The following is a 24,320-nucleotide window of genomic DNA, read 5'->3' as shown; positions in this document are numbered from 1 at the left end:
TTTGTAGTACTATTATTTACGAAAATGATATCATTTACATAGAAATTTGCATTACAATAAAACACGTCTCAAGTTTGTATTATACTGATACCAGTATTTTTTATAATCATATTATTTATGAAACATCCCGTAGTAGTAATGTCCACAGTAGCCTGTTGCTAGTATTTATATTGTTTGGATAAATATAATATAGAATTGTGATTTGATTGATGTTTTTGAACCCACGACCAACGCTAAGCTACTGCTACTTTACAGTAACGACTCAAAGAAAATTACATTATGTTCTTTTTCCACACTTGGTATAAAAAATCATATTATCATTTAAAACTGATTTAATTGTAATTGGAGATAGGTAATAATAAATAAAAGACAACATTCACAAGCAATGGAATGTTTATAATTGCAATGACAGTCCTTATAATTTATACATGTCGGTTACAAACGTCATACCGAAAGACAGTCTCACTTTGTCACGTTTAAACATTACACAATATACAATAAATAATAATATATTTGGAAACCTATCAACCCTTTCGTTGAAATCACAACCTCGCAATACTCTCACACTAGGAATGACATTCGAAAAAAAAAACAACAGAATAGGCCTGACAGCTGTCAAAATCAGAGACACCTGTCACTTTTAAAAGCACAAAGCAAGACCACCCTTCTCCAGCCGCAGTCCGAAGCGTTTTTCTTTACACAAATACAAAAAACACTGCGTAAAATAGTTTATATTAATTAATTATATAATAAATATATATATAATGACGTGACTTAATGCATACATAATACATACAACACATAAAAATCGTAAATATGACGATATAGAAACAGTTTTTACTTTGTGCTTACTACGATAGTACTCTATTCTAGGTTATATGAAATCTATAGTATAAAACACTATATACTTACGTAATAGGGATGTAAAATGTTAGTTAAATATATTTGTGGGGGGAGGATATCGATATAAAATCTAACGCTTAAAATGTAATATGAAAAATTTAAGTATACAGTTAATATTAAGTACAGTACTTATATACTAATTAGTTGACTATATATATGACGTAGGAGTGTGAGGAGAAGGGGGAAGAGAGGACTTATTAATTTGTATGGAATAAAGTACGTCGTACTAACAATAATACACTTTGGATTGTATCTATATCGAAACATTATCTATCTATTATAGAAATAAATATATACTTATTTAATGGTATACCATCACACATCCGGCAAGACGTTTCCATCGTATATTGCACTTAACGTCATCTAAAACAAATGATATGCCAATAGCTAGCCTAATGTTAAAAATGAGATTCTATATCTAGTTTCTTTTTCTAAAATTAAACATTTTTTATGTATATTAAATTTTAAACTTAATTTTATATTACGACAGATAATATAGATTTTGGAATCCATCATTGTGCTTACACTAAAGGCTATACAGATCAATTCAATGGGAAGAATACTATAATAGGAGTGATACAATTTAGTAAAATAACAATATTTATATATTATACAAGTTGCCTATTTAATTAGCAATATCCATTAAGCTTGAAAAGTTGACTCAAATACTGGTTAAAAAAAATTTGTTACATTTTTGATTTTAATTGGTTAGTCCACTAATTTAATAACAACATTATTAAATTGGTTAGTCCAGTGCTTTATTTTATATTTGTAGATTGATAAAACGTTACAGATTTATTAAAAATAAGAGTATTTTTTGAAAATAAAGTTTGAATAAACTCATACTGAGTGGATTTGCCAGCCATAACTTTTAGCGGTGTAACTATAGTGTCAGTTAATAATACGCGAAATGAATGTCCGGTAATTAAGCAGGCATCCTGTATGTATTATCGTTTGATAACAAGAATATATAGCTTTTCTATTAAATATAACATTACAAAATGCATTTTTTGTTGAATAGACACGAAATAGATAATTAACGTGGATAAGTACAAAATGGTAAACTTAAAATAGATCTATGATTGGACGTCACAAAATAAATCAAATTAAAATTACGCTAAGCAATACTTAAGTATTTTTCTTAAATATACCAAAATATTATATAAATAAAGAAAGAAAAGTATTACATTCTCTAAGTTAATTTTGACTTAGTTAAAATCAACAAGGAAAGTTAACGTAAAAAAGTACAGTACATAATTAATTAAACCATATTTCGATGTAAATGGCGGCAACGATTTATTACAACGTAATAACACTACAATCAAGCAAAAAAAAACAAATATAAGTAAATTACTTAAACATACGCTAAAATAAATATAGCGTTTTTAAAACAAAATGTTAGATTCATTTTTGGGCGAAAAGAAGTTATTACTAAGATTTAAAAAACATATTTCAATGTTAATTATTAGTTACAATAATTTGGTTGGAAAATTTTGGCTTAAGCGGTGGTGGACTAAAAGTCAGTCTTTATTTTAAGTTATTTATCTGTGTAAATATAACAACAAAAAAATTAAATTTTTTTACAAGCCTGTCTCAAAAGTCACAATAATAAACGCTGAATTACCGTAATTAAGTATCATATAAGATTTTAATTATTTAAATATAAAAGTTGAATGGAATAGTGACTTAAGTGTACAGAATGTAAACTAAAAGAAATTAAAAAGTAGATTTTTTTATTGTACTTCTCAAAGCGAAATTGATAAAATAAAATACCGTAATGATATTATTTCATAGATATACTATTTATGAAAAGAATGTAGGTACAGATATGAAACGATGTATAATTTAAAACCTAAATAACTAATTTATCTTTTAGTTACATTAAACATATTTTTGGAATTATAGAATTTACACTATATGAGATTTAAAAAGGAATTCCGTTTCAATGAGTGATTTTAAAAGTTTTTCTTTTAGAAAGGGGCAAGATATGGTAAGGAAGTATAAAGAATTGACATTTTTGTACATTTGGAAGGAATTGACAAGTGGAAGACAGAAAGGGATAGAAGGGAAAAAGAAAACCAATCAAATTAGGAATTAATAGTCGTTTTGAGCTTTTTTTAAAATATAAAGCTTGAGACTAGATCCATACAACCAAATGTATACTTAAAAATAATAGTAATATGTTTTCCATTACAAAAGACATATTAGGATTTTAACTTAGATTTTTCAATTATTTAATTATTTTAAATCGACATGAAGAAATTCTACTATATATTTAATTAGTTATAAATTTTGAATTTCTATTATTATTTAAATAATCCGTTGCATTCAAAAGAAAACTACAAAAGTGGCGCCATCTTGTTTATCTTGCCAATACACACCGTTAGAAAATCTACACATCTAACATCTAAACTAAATGGTATATATTTTAATTGTATTTTTTTTATAAAAAAATAATCAGATTTTGTGATAAATGTGGTGATGTATGGGTTTAAATATCCGTAATCAATTAGTTATAATCAGTCTGTCCATTATATTCGACTATAATATTTTTAACACGGAAACTTTTATTTCTTATAGATATTCTATAATACTGAGACTAAAAAAGAGATATCGAGAAGAGTCCTGATCTTAATATTTTATAATTAATTTCATTTCTGTATGTAAATCGTAAATTGTAATGTATTGCCAGCCATTAATAAATGGGTTATTAAATAAATTTCTACATTAATTCTAATCATCCATAACCATACAAGTATCAGATAACACTTAGTTATATAAATTGCATATTATATTATAATATAATAATAAAGTAGTAATATAAAGGACGTCATAGAATATCTATAGAAAATACTCAAAACTTTTCATAGTAAAAACCAACCAAATTGTAAATGTTATTGAAAATTTTACCATATAATAACGGTAAAGTAAAAAATTTACCAAATAATTTTGCAAATTATGTTTTATTTCCATCTACATTACTCTATTATATATATTCTTTAATTTATTGTTTTCATGATGTCAGCTTGATGTCAAAGAATGAATGCTAAAAAGCTTATTTTCTATAATGAACAAAATGTGGAAAATAAATTAAAACTAGTAATTCCAGTCAAATTCCAACATTACATTATTATGATAACGATTATTTATATTGTAGAAATAGTTTAATATGATATAGTACGTAGTATGAGAGGTTTCTAAACTTTAACTATGAAAAACTTTGCCATTTTAAAGAATAAAAAGAAAATCAATATAATCATACTAATATTATAAATGTATAAGTTTGTGAGGATGGATGTTTGTTTCATAGAAATATTCTTTAATTTACACAACTTTACAGTAATAATATAGCCTACAAATCAGAATAACACATAGGCTACAATTTATGTAAAGTTCTTGTATAAATCATATATAAAACATGTTTAAGCGGGCGAAGCCGCGTTTGGGTCGCTAATGTAAAAAATTAAAAAAAAAAAAAAACAATATTATCTTTAACCGTTTGCTTTCTCTTGTAATAGATAAAGTGTAGAAACCCCTTACAGTATGTATGTATTACAATAATACATAGATTATAATATGTATAAAATAAGTTATATAACATAAGTTTAAACTATGTGCGTGGAAAGTAGTGTCCCGTACGTGCCGGTAGTGGCGGCGGAATATCCTGTAAAATATTCATTTGGATTAATGTAATATTTTTTTTATAATCAGCAAACCTTAAATTGTAGGTTTATTCTTAAATTGTCACCCACAACAATGCTGCCGTATACGAGACAGGCTACACACTCTGTTATTCGCTTTCGGCGTATCTTCGGGACATAGTGTGTTGAGCTAATGGCCGCACGTTATCTTACCAGAGCGGGAAAATTAAAATTAAAAACATTCTTAACTCAAATAGCCAATTGCAAGTAATTTTGAATCGTCGAATGAATATAGTGAAACGAATTTACTTCCCCGAGTGGGGGTCGAACCCAAGACCACCGCGTCTACAGCTGACACTGTCCCACTGCCCAAATATATATATAAAATACAACAATGATTTGTCACTACACTATAAAAGTGTAAAAAACAAATATTTTTTGTGTATATAAAATAAGTGCATATACCGTGTATTGCTTTTTAATAATAATATTTTAAAAAACAAATTTAAATAAATATTATGTACTGAAACTAAAAAAAAAACAAACCTCAAACTACTTATGACCGTATAGCACTAGGTGGTAAACTCTGCAATAAAATATGAAAATAAACAAAACCATGAAGAAACAACAAAAGTGGTAAATAAAAACGAAAATGAATACAAATAAAAAATAAATACTACTTTAAAAAAACTAAACATAATAAAAAAGGCAGTTCAAATTATTTCTCGTTATTTTTTTTGTTAACTACGCTACATAATTATAAAAACAAAACAAAATGACAAGCTAAACAATAAACTACAATAATAAAAAAATCTACTGAAAGCTATCTCATTTTTCAGCTTCACGCTGTATCCAGCAAATAGCAGGGTAGGCAGAAGGAACCTAATGTTAAGATGTTTTGTTTTTCGCTTTCCATCCGAATTTGTATCATCGCATGTTGAGTGGCAGAACTCAATGAATCCGTCATGGCGCAACGGCGAACTTATAACTATTAACGGCTAACTTATAACTTATAACTTATAACTATACGCGACAGTTGTGGGGTCTTGGCCGCTGACTTGGGGAAATAAATTATTTAAATTTTTTGTCGCCCTGCTAAGAAAACAAATTACCTACGACGTTGAGTTCCCCTGCTCAACAAACACGCAGTCTCAAAAAGTTAAGTGAAAACTGAGGAACGGAGTTACTCAATATATAAGTTCCTTTTACATATCCTGCTATATGCAGGATACAGCGTGGAGCTAAATAAGCCAAACAAATAATTATTATAAGAATACCTGTACATTGTTATCGTGCATATAGTGTCGGGGCAGTTGTGGTCGAGGCATCGGCTCATCGCTGTCTTCATCCTCTTCGAAATCTGTAAATTGTTTATTTATTTATATACAAATAAATAAAGTATTATTTATATATAAAAAGTAGGAAACGAAGTGTCTTGACACTAGAATTCCTATCCCCTGCTATAATATATCAGACAGAAAGTGCGAAGTTTCTTATGGAATATAAAAGCTAATTGGATTGGATTTTTTTATATATATTTCTATGTATTAGTACATTTATTTTAAAATTTCTAAAATCAATAACCAATGTCATGAAATTTTAGATTTATTAAGTGAATTACTTTTCATCTATATATAATAAAATTGTAAATGAAGAAAACATATTTAAATTTTGGTCTGTTTGTTTGTGTGTTTGTGCACGCTAATCTGAGAAACAGTTTAATCGACTTAAACACTCTTTTCAATATTGTACTTTAACAAATTATTTAGTGTTTATTTTATGTCAATTGATTCATAAATGAGAAAGTTATATGAAATTAAAATATTTTAATCGAAAGTTTGTAACTTTTCTTTTATGTATAGATATTAACTTTAAACTGATTTACCGATGTTATTAGAACTCGAAAGTAATTAGTAAATAAATAATTGTGTAGTTCAAGAGGGCAAAGTCGTAAATAATATAATCTGTGAACATTTCTTAATCTCGTAATAGAATTTACATAATTCATTTTAGACAGAATAGTGGAAAAAAGAAGAGAATAATAATAAAGAGTAACATATATAAATAAAACATGCAATATATTTAACGAGCATGCATAGATGAAATATAAATCAAAAATGGCAGCAAGGAGAAAAAAACATTTGATTTTTTAGTAGTAGTATCGTAGTTTCGATTATCCGGCCCTTTAGTGTTATCTAGATTTTTATTTAATATTATATTTTTCAACAATATATTAAATTTATCGTAAAAGAAATAAGGAAAACGTTAGGTTTAAATACAAATTTTGTTACATTATGCGTTTTTTTTTCAGTACTTTTTTTTTCAATATTTAAGAAATTTGTATAGAAGAATCATTAAAACTAAAACTATATAAATAATAATAAGAATGTGCGAACAAACAATAGTACTATCCCCCGAAAAGACTTATAAAAAGAATTAAAAAAAAAAAAAAAACTAACTTACCTCGTCTTTTCCTATCAATGCCGCCTTTCACCGTATCTTCAGTGTCTGAACCCTCTGTAAAACATTTAGTAACATAAAACCACTAAACACACATTCATAATGTCTAAATGATATGAATTACAGCGATAAAATGGCCTAACTTTGAAAATATTTAAATAATTCGTCAAAAAGAAATACTTATTTTGAAAATAATTATTTTTTCATAGGTTACCAAAAAGGTTTAAATTTTTTAATAATATAATATTTAAATAATAAATAATAAATAATAATTTTTAATAATTAAGATTATTTAAAATTTATTTTATATATTAGGCCATCTTTTCGATGATAAAAAATAATGTCTATGAATAATAAAAAATAATAATTGATAGAACAATATAAATAAAAAAAAAAACAAATTATGTATTTTCAATCAAAATTACGGTAAGATATATTATTGCCATTTAACTCTTTTATTATATCTTTTATTAAGTCTTTTATTTAAGTTTATTATATCTTTTATTTAGAAACAACTTATTCATATTAATTATTTGTTCTTATAATATTAATATTTATAAATAATATTAAGAGGTTAATGAAAAATGAAACATCACCTATGGGGGGTTATATCCAATAAATGTGTTGATCATGCACTAAACTTGAAAATAAATACAGTGGAGACTCGATTATCCGGACATAAATTATACGAATTCGGTATTATCCGGACTACCAACCAACCATTTGGATATTACGCTTTTATAAGTAACAATTGATTAAAAAAATTGAAAAAATGAGACATTAGTAATTTAGTTAAATTTTTAAAACTATAAGTCTTTTTATCGCCACCTTAGGTTAGGTTTTTTAAAAGCAGGGTTGGTTTTGTTAGTTATTTTTAATCAAAAACCGCCAAATCTGTACCTACAGTAGTGTTAATACAGAAAGAAGTTCCCAATAAATAATATTAGCTATATGTTTTGTTTCACAATTTTAGAACAGTATTTTTCAAACGTCTTTTCAACCAATACATTTGATTATCCGGATATTTATTTAGCCCAATGCTAGAGCACTACTATTAGTCCGGTTAATCGGGTTTTTCTACTGTACGTGCTAATCAACATTAGAAACATCATGCAAAAATACCTAGCCACTATTCAAAAAAATCCGACATGATGCCTAAACATTTAAAAAATAATAACAAAATCATAGAGTTCATGTACATAGAGTATATAAGCTATTTTCATTTTGTCTATGGATAAAGAGAAAATCTTTCAATATTATTATTAAATTTTTAACAACAAATATTCTTTAAAGAATAGCTTTTCATAAATTACATGTTTTATGTTCTATGAGTATGAGTTAAAATGAAAGATTTTAAATGAATAAAATATTATTACAAATTACAAATAAAACAAAGAAAGCAATTCTTATTAACAGATTTTATAAAAAGAAAAAATCGCAATGCCTTAGCCTTAACTGAGAGCAAATATTTAGACTAAAAAAAAGGACACATGGAGATATAAGGGCCGATATAAATGTCAGACATATATAAATTTATTAGTTTAAAATTATAAAAAAATGGTGTATAAGAATAGAAAACTTTAAGTATAGTCATAATAGCTTGTACACATTATGTAACTCTATGGAGATGTTCTTAATAATAATAATAATAATACATACCAGAATTCAATTCCCGTACCAGAGTGGACATCGCATTCGTCACTGAATCGGCGGCGTACAATAGATCACTTCTTAGATTTCTGTTGTCTATGCCCACTGGAATTTTTTTTTAATACTTTTATATATAGAAAAGAAAATTATAAACGAAGTGTAATGAGACGATGTCTGCATTGTAAACGCGATGACCGTGGCTGCGATTCCCATTCGAGGGAATGGATTAATTTCATATTCTGTTAATTTCATGTCTTACGGCCTATTACTTTGGGGCAGTGCCGCTGACATAGATACCATTTTTGTGCTCCAAAAACGGGCTGTCCGAGCAGTCTATAAAATGGGTCCACGAGAGTCACTAAGGAATAAATTCAAAGACTTTAATATCCTCACACTACACTCCCAATAAATTTACGACAACTTAGTATATGTGCATAAAAATATTAATAAATTGAATAAAAACAGTGACCTCCATCAACATAGTTTAAGAAATAAAAATAAGCTTGCTGTGCCCTTCTCTAGGCTCCATAAAGTGTCTCACTCATTCGTAGGTCAAAGTATACACTTTTATAACAAACTTCCAAACGACGTGGTTAATTTATCACTGAACAAATTTAAAAAAGTGGTAAAGCACAGGCTCTGCCAAAAAGCATATTACTCTGTTAAAGATTATGTTCGCGATAAAGATGTTTGGAAATGAGTTGCTCTATTTTTAAGTTAAAATTGTTAATTGTAATTGTAATTTGTAACAAATATTGGCAGTTAAAAAGAGTGGCCATGAGTTTCTTTGCCTGTATCTTCTCATGAGCTCAACCATTTGAACGGGCTTTTTTCAAGTCAAAATTGCACATTTTTTTTTGGTTATTTTGTTTTGCATTTTTTTTCTACTTTTATGACATGTCCAAGTAAATGTTAAGCATTTTTATGGAATAAAAATATTTTGACTTTGACTTTATTCTCGCTCTGGTATAAAGGCTAAGCGCGGCCTTGAGTTGGGCCACTCCAAACATAGTGCCTCGAGAATTCAGCGGAAAGCGGGGATTGGAGTGTCTTAACACTAGATTCCCTTTGCTTAATCTATATATATAAAAGGACTTGTCCTCACTGACTGAGGTAAGACGCACGCACAGCCGTAACCGCTGATGGTAGAAACGTTAAATTTGGACAAAAGTTTTCTTTCGTAATCTGGACATCCACTAAGAAGGGATTTTGAAAAATTTTAACCCTAAAGGGGTGAAATAGGGGTTCAAAGTTTGTATGGAAAAATTTTTAAATCGGCACCGATTTTTATAAAATTTAAAATTTACATTTTTAAAAGTATTTAATTGAACACGTGTTTCATCGTTTTCTAGGATTCTCCCCCTAAGGGTGCAAATAAGGGGTTGAAAGTTTGTATGGAAAAATCTTTAAAACGCCACCGATTATTATAAAATTTTAAATTTAGATTCTTAAAAATATTTAATTGAACATGTGTTTTATGGTTTTCTAGAATTCACCCTCTAAGGGTGTAAATAAGGGGATGAAAGTTTGTATGGAAAGTTCTTTAAATCGCCACCGATTTTTATAAAATTTGAAATTTAGACTCTTAAAAATATTTCATTGAAGACATGTTTCATGGGTTGTTAAAATTCACCCTTAAATACGCAAGCGAAGCTGCGCGCGTCCGCTAGTCAGCTATATGCGGGAGACTGCAATTGTGATAATTAGAAGGAATTTGGTGGTCCTTTTTCTATTTCTTACCTAAAGGGGATTCAAGCCTAATATTACTTTGTCCAGTTCAATACGTTTCTTGTTAATATGTTCAACCTTAATATATTGTACAACTTACTTGTCGTCGGTCGTTGGTTTTGATGAAAACTCCTGCCGTCTCCGCCCATGCTTTCCATCGCACCTGAGACAAATATTACTTTTTAATGATTTCAAATTCACATAGAATAATATATAACTAGAAGCAATTACAAATTACTACTAAATAATAATAAATGAATTTCATCCTATAACTCATTTCAAGATGTAAACATTTTTTTTATCAAGCATGCTAGCATTAATTTTTATTTAGAAAGGCATGAAAAAATTCAAATACTGTATGGAAACGAATTGTATCACTATCTAATTACAAGACAGAATATTTCTACTCTTTACGATACAAATCAGAAGATAAATAAAATTATAGTTAAGTATATATATTTTTTACATTATTACAATCTATTTTGTATATAGCAGGGTATAGTCTGGCAAATATGTTATTGATAATGGGAAGCACGCGCGGTAAATTGCGCAGTATACGTATGCGCAGAGAACGTTCGATCAGTGTTACCCTGTTATGTTGTTTTACCTCAGGCTTAGCAAATCACATTTACCTATACGATAATTAAAATATCTGATCATGTTTATGTTGTAGTAAATTATACAAAACGAAAATTTTATGAAGATATCTAAATATCGCAAAATAATCAGCTGTTCCATACATTGTTGTCGAGAATAAAATCAAGACTAGCCCGAAAAGTATAATAACATTTTTGAGTCAATAAATAATTAATTAATTCTAAGCTTCTGCTTATATAACTAATGGCACATGATATTTACGTATATGTGTATATACTATATACACACTTATGTACAACATAAACATTCAGTGTGCATAATACAAGCTTATAAACTATGCAATATGAATAAAGAAATATCTGGCAATATTTAAATTTATTAAAGACTAGCGGACGCGCGCAGCTTCACTTGCGTATTTTGGGGTGAATTCTAATAACCCATGAAACATGTGTTCAATTAAATATTTTTAAGAGTCTAAATTTCAAATTTTATAAAAATCGGTGGCGATTTAAGATTTTTTTCATACAAACTTTCAACCCCTTATTTGCACCCTTAGGGGGAGAATTCTAGAAAACGATGAAACACGTATTCAATTAAATACTTTTAAAAATTTAAATTGCAAATTTTATAAAAATCGGTGCCGATTTTATTTTTTTTCCATACAAACTTTGAACCCCTATTTCACCCCTTTAGGGTTAAAATTTTTCAAAATTCCTTCTTAGTGGATGTCCAGATTACAAAAGTAAACATCTGTCCAAATTTCAAGTTTCCACCATCAGCGGTTACGGCTGTGCGTGCGTCTTACCTCAGTCAGTGAGGACAAGTCCTTTTATATATATATATAGATTATATAAAAGAAAATAAAAATAAAAAATAAAAAGAAAATAATGTTAAATAAATTGGGTAAATTATTTCAATAAATTTTGAGGTACAAAAAATGAGAGTGCGGTATCCCTTTGCCATAGTTTGCCATTTGCGTCAGTGTGAGCGCTACGTCCGTCGTAGGAAATTCGCACCCACACATCTTTAAAGGTACAATCGAGCTCACACTATATTGTTCAAACAAGAATATAATTAATTGTAAACAAAAATGCCTTTTACCGTCTTGATTATTTGCTTTATTATTTGTCAATTTTTATTTTTTACTTTCTTGCATGCATTAATTAACGTTTTAAATAAAACGGTAATAAATTTTTGATTTAATTTGGAGATATAATTTATTAACATAATTTATTTGTTAAGACCTCTATTTCCATAATCAAAAAAATATTTACCTACCCATAAGTTGATTTTGCATGTTGCCTAACGCCAAAATCTTGTATTTGTTTGCATGTTTTATATATTAAATTTACTTTATAAATTTTACTTTTTTATTGAATTTGGATTGAGAAGATTTGTATGTGGCCTCATTATAATAATTTAATTCAGTTTTTTATTTAATTTTTCAATTTACCATATCTTCATTTTGCATGTTGCTTTGGTATTTTTTACTAATTTTTATAATATTACTAGATAAATATGCTCTACTACGCCATTCCGTATATATGATGTATCATATGATATTATATTCATATTTCATAGTAATGAACTGATAGCATTGCACTCGACTGTACCGTAGCCCGGTCACACCCCGCAACGATTCCCCGCGAGCCCTTACGGGGAATCGGTCCGGCGTGAGCGGGTGCAGACTTCAAAATACGCTTTCTGCGCAATTTGCCGCGCGTGCTTCCCATTATCAATAACATGTTTGCCAGACTATAGGTAAAAAGAACCTAGTGTTAATACGCTTTTCACCGAATTCTGGAGGCGTCGCGTTTTGAGTCAACGGCCTTACTAGATGCCAGATGCCTTACCAGAGCGAGGAAATGAAAATATTACATATTTTATTTCCTTGAGGGAGAATGGAACCAAAAACTGTCGCGTTTCCAGTCAGCCTTATATAACCCGATGACCTCAGAATATAATTTAATAAAATTTATTAAATATCAATTAAACTAGACTATATTAAAAAAATATATATATTTCAAACCTAAACTATGCGTCATATCAATTCGTTCCCTTTCTCCAAGGGACGGTGTTTGCGGTGCGCTACGTACTGTACCACGAGGGGGCGCCTCTCTGTAAAGAATAGTGAATTAATAAAGAGACATTAGTATTGACGGACAGACGGACTTTTATACCACATTCTAACACCCACTATCCCGCGAGCTCGATTACAAAAACCAAAGAACAGTAGAGCGTGACGCTAAGTTTTATTTACTGTGCCAGTTTGAAACAAATTGAAGCAGAACATACACATATTGAGTATTATACACAAGACTGTACATGAGCAAGTTTGATTCGAGCCTGTTTTCGCAATCTCCGTAAAGTTTCTGTTGGATTAAAACTAAATAAGCACAATAATATTATAGCAGTTTCAAGGTTTTTTCGGCAACGAAATAACATAGTGCAGAAAACGTATTGGGCTGTATTATCTAAGAGTGTATGACATGACACAGAGTGCGGGAGGTAAATCTGACCACACTCACACACAGTGAGTGACATCGAATCTTCCTCGATAAATAGACTATCTGATACTAAAAAAGAAGTTCTTGAGATTAAGGTGACTAACCAAACAAATTGTTCAGCTTTAAATAATAAATATAGTACACATTTTATATACTAGTGTATTATATAGTAAATATTATTGTAGGTCAATACCTTTCAGGAGCCGATGGCTGTGGCTGTGATCCCGGCAGCGGCGGGCTTTTGGTTGAGCGAGGGGACGAGTTGGGTGTTGATCGTGGACTGGACTGCTGAGTCTGAAGGTAATTATATTAAATTGAGTTTTACATTACGTTACTGTCAAATTTTGTACACTAAAATTAATAATATTAACTGACTGACATACCTTTATTATTAGTTAAATACCCATTGTAATATAAAATATATATATTTATAATATTATTTGTACAATCTCTCTGATTGTAAATGCAACGGTTGTGGGTTCGTTGGCTCCACCAATTGAGGGAAATATTTAAATTAATTCCGTTGTGTGTGTTCGAGTGTGTAAAAATTAGGCTCCAAACCTACCCTTCTATGCCAAATGTCATTAGATATAAATAGCTATCTATATTATAAATATCTTTAAAATACCTTCAACATCCTCATCAACCCTTCGAGCTGATGCATCAAGTGCTTGCGTGACTCCTGCAAAGAGGACAGGTGTCCCTCCAGCTCGTCTTTGCGTTGACGTAGCGCGCGCAACTCCGATACTAGCGGAGGGGCGGACCCTCCCTGACCTGAGGCACCTCCTGCTGCCTCTGCTTCTTGTTGACGTCTGGGGATGGGTGTACTAGGTAAGTAGCATATATTATTAGGAGTTTTTTAGCAGCTTACAAATATGAGTTATTTTGATGAACATGAGTCATAAACAGTAGTAGGCATAGAGAATAATTTATTCTTTGTATGTAACTAGATTAGCATAAACTATCAGGTGTAGAAGAAGTACACTACGGTTGACAAGTCGTGGGTAGAGTTCTGAAATGTTATTTTCTTAAAATAGCATTAAGCAACCCTAATCCAATTTTTTACCATGGCTGTCTCAATGCATCAACAAGGCATAAAAATTATCTAAATTTATCATGTACAAATAGCTTTACCAGCACCAGTCGTGACTTAGGGGTACAAATGTGTCACCGTAAACTCGACAGATTTTGAGTTCGATTCCCATTCGAGGCAATAAAATATTTAATATTTTCATTTTCTCCGCTTTGTCGAATCATGTCGAGACGAAACGCAGCGTTGAGTTCCGCCACTCAACACGCAATGTGCTAAGCTTCTACCCTGCTACATGCGGGATACTAAATGAAAACTTACCGAAGTCTAGCTATCTCTCGCATGATCTCCCTGTTCTTAGCTTCTAGCTGCGATATAAGTTCGCGTTGTTGTCTCGCCGCGTCGACTTCAGAGCCTTCTGATGATGAACGTCCCTGTACATAATGTCCATAATAAAAATTGAACGTAGCGACATTTAAGCCCGCGCTTCTTGGAAGCCGTCAAGCGCTATGACCAGAGTCATAGATTTTCATCAAGCTACGTTGTAATTCGTATAAGTAAAATTTTAAATGTTAAATCTCTATAATCTAATGTAAAAGAGTATATGAAGGATAAATTTATGAAGAGCAAGAAAAAAATCCCTAGAAGTATAATAATTTCTATAAATGCTTTCTAAAGAATTGTTCAAGTTATGCAAGAAGATATTTTTTTAATATCTTATATTTAAACGCGAATCTATAACAAAAAAATCTGCGACAATTTTAATTAATTAATATAAAAAAAACACCTACCAATTCTGGGGTAAGAGACGCTGATCTACCAGCTCTAGGCTGTAAAAAAAATAAGTCTAAAATTATTTAATGAAATACATTACTACTACTTAAAAAACTGCTACTTAAAAAAAAAACAAAGTTTTTTTGTGTTCTCAACTTATCTATATATATAAAAGGACTTGTCCTCACTAACTGAGGTAAGACGCATGCACAACCGTAACCGCTGTACGTAGAAACATGAAATTTGGACATTTGACTTTCGTAATCTGGACATCCACTAAGAAGGGATTTTGAAAAATTTTAACCCTAAAGGGATGAAATAGGGGTTGAAAGTTTGTATGGAAAAAAAATAAATCGACACCGATTTTTATAAAATTTGAAATTCAAACTCTTAAAAATATTTAATTGAACACATGTTTCACGGTTTTTTAGAATTTACCCCCTAAGGGTAACAATAAGGGGTTGAAGGTTTATATGGAAAAATCTTTAAATCGCTACAGATTTTTATAAAATTTGAAATTGAGACTCTTAAAGTTATTTCATTGATCACGTGTTTTATGGTTTATTAGAATTCACCCCTAAGCAATAAGCAGGCGAAGCTGCGCGCGTCCGCTAGTATATCTATAATACTACAAAACAACAGTATCGTAGTTGTTTTTAAACGTGGTTGTGTTTTCGCCCCCACTTGACACAATAAATTTTATTCATCATCCGTATGCATGTATGCATGCAAAGCATGCATCTTACCATAGTACGATTTTCATGAGCCAATCTCGCTGCATATCTGGCTATGAGACGATGCTCGTCGTCGACACCCCTCGATAGATGCTCAGCTATACCTGTGATAATTATGAAATAATATAAGTAGATACTCTACAAAATAATTACTACAAAAAATAAAATAAAATGTGTATTGAAATGTTTCAATTTCTTCGAATTACAAAGAGCTTGTGTTTTTAGAAAAAAAAAAATGCAACAATACACACAAAATTGAAACAAGGTAGTCAGTTTCAAGTCTATCATAAAATTCTATTAAAAAAGTTACTCAAAAATTTTACTACATAATTACATTCTAAGACCTAACATTTCAATCTCAAATAAATAAATAAATAAAATAAAATCAAACATACTACGATGAGTAGATCGCGAAGAACGACTGTCCAGTGAACCAGTATTGACATATCCACCCACATACTCCGGGAAGCCATTATGGGCCGGCACCGGCGATGGCGGCCTGAGGACGAAAATTATATTAAGATATCCATCCACACTATTAAATTAAACATTTTCTTATATGTGCAATAGAATCGGAACTTGACCGAAAAGACAAATCAAACCGAGAACGTACCGTGCCTATAGTATGAATTATATAAGCACTAGGAAAAAAATCCAATATAATAGCTTTAATATTTTATCTACTAAATTAAGTTAGATTAGAAAAAGTATATATTTTTATCATATAATGTAATAGATACACTATTTACATTCATACTATTTACTTACACAATATGACTTAAATTAAGTGTCCGCTCTGGCTGGTCGGGGTAGCGCGGCAGCTGCGGGCGAGCGCGCTCAGGCACGCAACGGAACGACTTGCGCAACGTCGCGCCTATTTGTTTTGATGGAGATTTCTGGAAAATACAACAATTTTTACATAGTGTATAACACAATTTGATCCTATAATTCATATATATCTTCAATACAGTTCAGCCAGTACAGTACTTTAAGTAAAGTACTTTCATTAGTCCAGTCCAATTTAAGAAAGCATTGCATGGCCCTCTAAATCAATATCTTAAAAATTGTGTTTAGTTTTCTATAAATATTTATATATTTTCTTAAAGTTCCGAGAGGAAAACCCAAAATAATATTAACATGAGTAGCATACTCTCTGACCTTATGATGCTTCTTGAGAGTGGAACCCCTCCAGAAGCAGTCCTGGCATATAATAAGCTTACAAAAAAAAAACCAAAATCCCTAAATAAACAAAACAATTTCATATTAGTAACATACTCCTTGACCTTGTCATCATTGGCATGAGAAAGTCACGTGTCCTCTCCATACACAGATACTAAACCAACTAAAAAATCAACAAACTCACATAAGTAGCGTATTCCTTGACCTCGTGGTCGTTGGCGTGTGGCGGGGTCACGTGTCCCCTCCAGAAGCAATCCTGGCACAGAGTGTACCCCGCGCAGCGAGTACACCGGTAGCGGAAACCCGTGAGGGATCCGCGCCTGCACACGCTGCAAGCTAGCGGATGTACCACTGGGGAAAATATTTTAACTTATTTTTTTAAGGTTCACGCTGTATCCCGCCCATAACAGGGTAGACAGAGGAAAACTAGGAAACTATAAGACACTGTTCCCCCAGTTGCTACGTGGATTCTTAAGGCATTGCGTGTTAAGAGGCACAACAAAATGCCGCGCTTTGCCTCGTAACGAGAGCGAGGAAATTCTAAAATCAAATATTTCAATCCCTAGAGTGGGAGAACCCTTAACTATCAATTTCATCATTGTATCTTGTGCTGCTGCATCGTGACAGCCTCCAGAGATGTAAATAATTAAAATATAAATATTGTGGCCAGTTGATGGCTTCTTTTTCTGTTTCTGTAAATTCAAATTATGTTTACAAGAAATATATATTTACCGTTTTCAACACTAGCGAGGCGATGCAGTAATGGCAGCCACACAAGGCAAGGCGGACCAGGATCAGACATTAGAGTATCTAAGAAATCATTTACGGTTATTTTCCCATTCTGTAACAAAATATATCAATATTAGGGTAAATATATTAAGGGTACGTATTAACCTAGTATTTAGAGACTCCGTTCTCCACTTTTAAATACCGAATTTTCGAGGCAATGCATGTTGAATGGCGCAACTCAACGTCGCGCTTTACTATGTTACCAAAAATGGAACGAGGACATAAAAATATTAAAATATTCATTTCCACATGTGGGAATCAAACACACGACTGTGTTCAGCGTTTTATTCAGTCCCACAGTGTGCTACCGCACCATGATGGCCTCAATATAAACAATTTTTTTATTCAGCTTCACACTGTATTTCAAATAGCATAATACTTCACATATAGCATAATGTCAACACGACACTATGTCCTCCATTTTGTCAGAGCAGGTAATTCGAAACAATTGATTCCCCAGAGCGCGATCGAACCCACAAAGATAGTGTGCACAGTTGGATACATTGACTATAGTAAAAATTAAATTTTAATTTATGGTTTACAATCCTTTCAAAATTTGTTTATTTTTCTTATTTAACACTCATTAAAAATTCAAAAAATAACCTGATTAAATATAGACATTGCCAGATTATCATTGTAACTGAACGAAGGTGATTCATACACAGCGGCAGGCAGCGCTAACACTTCACGCAGATAGTCCGAGAGCCTCTTCATTAGTAAGTGGCCATTGCCATCTGATAGCTGAGAAAATATGTCTAGAAGAAAATAATGTATATTAGAAGTTATTATACTTGAAAATATTCAAATTTATTATAGGTATATATATTTTGTTTGTTTCTAGCTTTATGCTATTCCCGACATTAAGATAGATAGATAGATAAAACTCTTTATTGCATACATAAACAAACACATAACTAAATAGTAAGACAGAAGACATAGAGTAGCATGCAAGGGTGACCTTATCACTATTAGTGATCTCTTACAGGTAACCTTAACTAACATAAACTTACGATAGAGCAGGATATAACAGTAGTGCATAAGTAATAAAGAGTGATATGAATACAAATAAATAACATAATAATTTTTGATATATTATACATAGACGATACTTATATTATATATACAAATTATAATATATGTACATATAATAATTATACATGTTAGATAATTAATAAAATACATATTTTATATATATACACACAATATACATATAGATAATAAATACACTCATATATACATACACTATAAAGTTTTTTGGTGTGCCAAATAATAACGCTTAAGGGATTTTTTAAATATACTAATTGATTCTGAATGTCGGATATATCGTGGAAGATCATTCCACAAGATAACACTTTTAACAGTGAAAGATTCCATATAACCTACACTGTTGCAGGTAGGTATCTTTAATTTGTTGTCACTTTTGGAGCGAAGATTGAGCTGAAGCGTGGAATCGGTGCCACAGAAAGTGAAGCGCTCTTTAAGGTAACGGGGAGTGTTGGGATGGAAAAGGATAGAATAAAGTGTGCATAGGACGTGGAGAGATCGACGATGCCGGACTGTTAGCCATTGAAGCTTATCACGAAAAGCTGATATATGATCGAATTTTTTCAACCCAAATATATATCTGATGCAGAGATTTTGTAGACGCTCAAGCTTATCTAGATGTTTTTGTGAAAGGTCAAGGTAACAAATGTCGGCATAGTCAATAATAGGAAGAAGAAGGGAAGTGGATAATAATATTTTTGTTTTGATAGGAAGGAAATTTTTCCATCTCTTGAGAGAACCCATCGTCGCAAATATTTTACGACTAACATGTGAAATTTGCGAAGCCCAAGATAAGGTGTTATCCATAATGATACCTAGGTTTTTAATGGAATTACTATAGGAGATAGGAGTACCATCATAAGTAACTGCTGGCAAATGTGTAATACTGAGTTTAGAAATTTGTTTTTGACTACCAATGATAATATACTGAGATTTACTTGTGTTTAAATTTAAGCCATGCGTTTTGCTCCATAGAAATATTGCTTGAAGATTACGATTAATCCGTTCAATAGCTTCTGATAAGGTGTCAATAGGTGACGATACATATATTAAGCAGTGTAGTCAGAGACAACCTTGTGTTAAGATGCTCCATAGTTGCATTTTTTCCCTTTTCATACAATATTCGAGACATTGCTCGCTCATTTGCAGAACTTAAAGCTGTGGTTAGTCTTGTTACAAGAGTGAGTAAATACAAATAATTTATACTTCAAGTGTGAATTGAAATAACCACTGCAATTGCAACAGAAAGCAATTGGTGAACCACTCAATGTCTTTTTCTTACTAAGCGCTATCTTAATTCTTAATCTAAATTACCTAACTTAGCAAAATAAAATATTCTTTTAATACATTTTGCAATATTATTATGTTAAGTTATTTAAAATAAAGCATAGGTACAAGTATTGGAAATAAAAAAAATATATAAATCATTATAAATTAAAAACATGCATATAAACAGTGATTATGTGACATTATTTCTAGTGCACAGCTTCTTTCAGGGCACTAGACAATTTTAAAGCATGTAGGTTTGTAAAACCCTAATTTAAAGAATAAAAATTAAAATATCCTTTATGTACCCTTTACCCAAATAAAATTGTAAAACTTACATCTTAACTTATCCATAAGTTTGCCAGCACACATGGTGGCCAGCGCTACTTTAATGGAAAACACTCGGATTTTTCCAACATTTTCTCTGTAAATTATAAAAGTCATCTGATATAATACATATTTATTTAAAAATACTATTAAAAAAGTCCTATTTAATCTTATTTTTTTAATATATTTATTTTAGTATTTGTTCCTTTAGTGGCAATTAAACCCACTAAATAAACAGACAATGTTTATTATCACTATGCAAAATTTTTATTAAAAAACGAAATAATAATTGTAGTCCATTTGATATTACCCAGTGCTATAAGCCGATAGTAACCAGTTCAATAATAAAGCTGAACATGCTTCCACCGAAACTTGATTTGCAGGTGGTAATCTTTTATTTAAATTATGATATAAAGAAGATACAAGTGTCTCCAAGCGTGTCACATTGACACAAGCAGTTGGTTCTAATGTATTGAGAGCATTCTCTCGGAAAGCCTCTATCACATTCCATATGTCAATTGCATGTACTGAAAGAAAAATATATTTTTTTAGCTCCATGCTGTATCTACATAGAGAGAAATATTATTTTCCCCTTCCACAGCTCAATTTTAGATTTCACTGTTAATTTATGAATAAGCATTCTGTTAAATTTTGTCCACTGTTTTCTCAGTAAGATATATAAATTTTATGTTAGATATCAATTCATAAGTATTCTTAAATAAATATTAAGAACATCTAATTTCTGCAAAACTCACTGCCATATTTTATGATGTAATGATACATTGTCTTGTAGTGTAACCAGAGCAAAGAAATGAAAATGAAAATGCCTTTTCTCACCTCTATATAAAATAACAATTAAATATTTCCTTATAATACAATATGTGTTTATAAATTTATAGTATTATTTTAATCCATTTATACTTTAATCAATAATGTTTACATTTATGCTATATAAATTTATAAAAATTGATATAAACAATTAAAGAAAGAAGTAGTTTTTATTTCTACAGTACACACTCACAATTGCACTTCTTTTGGACAAATCTTAGTTTACATGCAGTTCTGTAGGATGCAAATCTTATAAGGTCAAAGTTCTGATCTCTCATTTCTTGTATAAGTTGTGAACGAGGATCCAGTGGGCCACTACCCACAGGGATAGGGGGCATCACGCCCATACTCTCACGTTCTAAAGACATGATTACCTTAAACCATAAAAAAATTAAAATATTAAAACTATTTAACACATTAAAAATCATATGAATCTGTGAGACAAAATTCACATCTAATAAACAATTATACTTAATTATACGTATTTAATAAAATACTCAATTGTATTGTAAAATATACTTTTAATAAGCTTTTTTAATATTATTATACCTATTATAACACTTAAAAACATATAGATCTATGATAGAGATATATTTAATTTGTCATTGTTTGTATAGTCATTTTTTCATTAGTATGCAAACATTGTTAGTCATTCTTTCATAATTTGCTAAGGCGCCGCGTTTATCCTCAATATTATAACGTAATTGATGTACTTACAATATTTCTTACATTAAGATTAACATATGGATAACGAAGAAATATAAGTTTCTGATGGTTCAGAATTCGTAATTAAGAATGTTGAGCACTCACCTCTCGCTATCTCATTACTTTTTATGATATAATAACAAAATACTGCGAAATATAAAAGTTATTTACTTATATCGATTATATAGTAGACATACAGAAATGTCGTATTTTCCGGGTTAATACGCTTTGAATAATGATGATATAAATATTTTTTAATAAACTTATATACTTCTTAACTGTTTCACTTGCTTCTAATATTTATACAAAATATACAATGTTTAGTTTAATTAAATCGAAATGAAGTCTTAGTACGTTCTGTTAAATGACAAGTCTGCCATTGAACTAACGTTTTACGTGTCTATTAAGAACATTAGAAATCATGTGCTTAATTATTTAATAAATAATCATTAAAAATACTATAAATAAAATATATAAGTACTTTTTAGTTATAATTTTAAAAAAGTTATTCAAAATAGCTTTATTTTTTTCAATAACCATACATTTTACTAAATCTAAAGGAAGTAACTTGCGTAAACTGTACTGCATGCGTTAATTGGAACGCTTTCTAAAAATGCAAGTATCTGAAGCAAATATAAGTATAAAATATATATTTTTTACTTGTTAACAGTTAAGTTACTGAAGCTAAGAAAATATAAGTAGAAATTTTAGACATAAAATGGTCAATTAAATGTATATAACGACTAGGTTCGCTAAATTGATGTGCGGTGATTCTGGAAAGAATTCAATTTATAATATTGTATCAATTTATGTTAATATTAAAAAGAAATGATGAAGATATCGGTTTAATTCAAATTATATTTAACTAATCTATATATATAAAATCAAAAGGTCACTCACTCATCACGAAATCTCAGAAACTGCATATGCTAGGAATCTCAAATTTTGCATAGGAGTTACTTATAGGACGTAGGTGCTCGCTAAGACGGGAATTTGCAATATTCGATTTCTAAGGGGTTGTTTTTGGGGTCGAAAGTTTGTATGAAACTTCGTTACTACAAATGCTAGAAGTCACAAATTTTGCATAGACGTCACTAGGACGTAGTCATGGAGACAGAAATTAATAATAACATAGTTCACGCGGGTGAAACCGCGAGCGGGCCGCTAGTATATTATAATTATACGTAGCAAAAATATTTTGACTTATTTAGTTGATGCTATATTTAAAAATTATAGTGTGTGTGCGAAGAAATCAAATTTATTTATTCTCAAATATTAAAAATCTATTGGAATGAACATAAAAACAGTAATATTAAATAATATCGTTTTTCCAAGCAATGTCGTAAGTATTAAAATACATGTCGTATTTAGCCATCTGTCATCTATTCGCCATTCCAATCTATCATTCAAAGATTGTCCGACGAATAGCGGCAGACTATATAGACGAATGACGATAATAAGACAATGACGGATGAAAGGTTCGTCACCTTTCATCCTACGCCGAAAGTCGTAAACGTTTAAAAATAAAACGTAGCGAGATTTGAATCTCCGTCTGTTGGAAGCGTGTCCATGTGCTCTAACAGTAAGCCATACGTTCTTATCAAACTACGTCGAAATGATTATACACTAGATACAACTTATGTATGTTATTATATAGGTATGTCCAAGCGCTCTGACTCGACGGATTCCAAGAGGCGCGGGTTCAATCTCGCTACGTTCAAAATTTTATACGCTTTCTAAATAAGTATTTTTCTTTTCTAAGTGTGGAATAACATTTTAAAAATGTCAGAAATAAGTAATATCGAGTTTGAAAACATTTAATGTAGTCTGTAAATATCTATAATAGTATCTCTAATTACCACAACTGTATTAATTTATAAATTATAATTATTTATGTAAATTTGTTTTCTTTTAATATAAAAATGGACTCGTTAAAATATAAATAGTAATTATAAAAAAAAAATGGAACCCAAATTATCAGTGAGCCAATTTTTAAAGAATAGGACGTCATCAGCAAGTATGAATCTAACAAGTGTGCCAAAAAGGTATATTATGATATTTTTTTAACAAAAAATCGACTTAGACAATTTTTGCATCTTTATATCTATAATTATAACTTTATATCTACAATGTAAAAGCGGAGTGAATAATACAAAAA

The 24,320-nt window shown here is 30.3% G+C and overlaps 1 protein-coding gene across 3 annotated transcripts; it reads right to left on the bottom strand.

Annotated features, from left to right (window-relative positions):
- Positions 1-375: 375 nt before the first annotated feature.
- On the bottom strand, positions 376-22,530 carry Dyb (Dystrobrevin). Of its 3 annotated transcripts, none has more exons than XM_085195171.1 (21): positions 22,268-22,530; positions 21,651-21,831; positions 20,940-21,156; positions 20,641-20,726; positions 18,596-18,747; positions 17,936-18,044; positions 17,388-17,554; positions 16,793-16,920; positions 16,420-16,523; positions 16,037-16,128; positions 15,308-15,346; positions 14,838-14,950; positions 14,115-14,298; positions 13,680-13,780; positions 13,009-13,097; positions 10,483-10,545; positions 8,664-8,759; positions 7,008-7,061; positions 5,822-5,904; positions 5,091-5,130; positions 376-4,567 (listed from the first exon to the last, which is right to left on the bottom strand). In XM_085195171.1, the coding sequence occupies exons 2-20, from the start codon at positions 21,823-21,825 to the stop codon at positions 5,101-5,103; spliced, it is 2,082 nt and encodes a 693-aa protein (XP_085051297.1). In that variant the 5' UTR covers positions 21,826-21,831; positions 22,268-22,530; the 3' UTR covers positions 376-4,567; positions 5,091-5,100. The 3 variants fall into 3 exon arrangements, with proteins under 3 accessions (XP_085051297.1, XP_085051298.1, XP_085051296.1); XM_085195172.1 differs by having other exon boundaries at positions 5,828-5,904; XM_085195170.1 differs by lacking the exon at positions 5,091-5,130.
- Between the last annotated feature and the right edge of the window lie 1,790 nt (positions 22,531-24,320).

The sequence above is a fragment of the Heliconius melpomene genome, chromosome 12 (assembly GCF_056956725.1).
Source record: "Heliconius melpomene rosina isolate 202511_hmr_F chromosome 12, ASM5695672v1, whole genome shotgun sequence".
Classification (NCBI taxonomy): Eukaryota; Metazoa; Arthropoda; class Insecta; order Lepidoptera; family Nymphalidae; genus Heliconius; species Heliconius melpomene.
Note: the sequence above shows the minus strand (reverse complement) of the source record. Positions and strands in the feature narration are given on the sequence as shown.

What these genes read in the sequence shown, in the direction of transcription:
- Dyb (XM_085195170.1), bottom strand. Translation starts at nt 21,825, where the DNA reads ATGTCTTTAGAACGTGAGAGTATGGGCGTGATGCCCCCTATCCCTGTG. An exon ending in CAATGTCTATATTTAATCAG is followed by an intron (nt 18,045 to 18,595) that starts GTTATTTTTTGA and finishes ATTTTGTTACAG; the next exon opens with AATGGGAAAATAACCGTAAA. An exon ending in CGAGAGATAGCTAGACTTCG is followed by an intron (nt 14,299 to 14,837) that starts GTAAGTTTTCAT and finishes ACCCATCCCCAG; the next exon opens with ACGTCAACAAGAAGCAGAGG.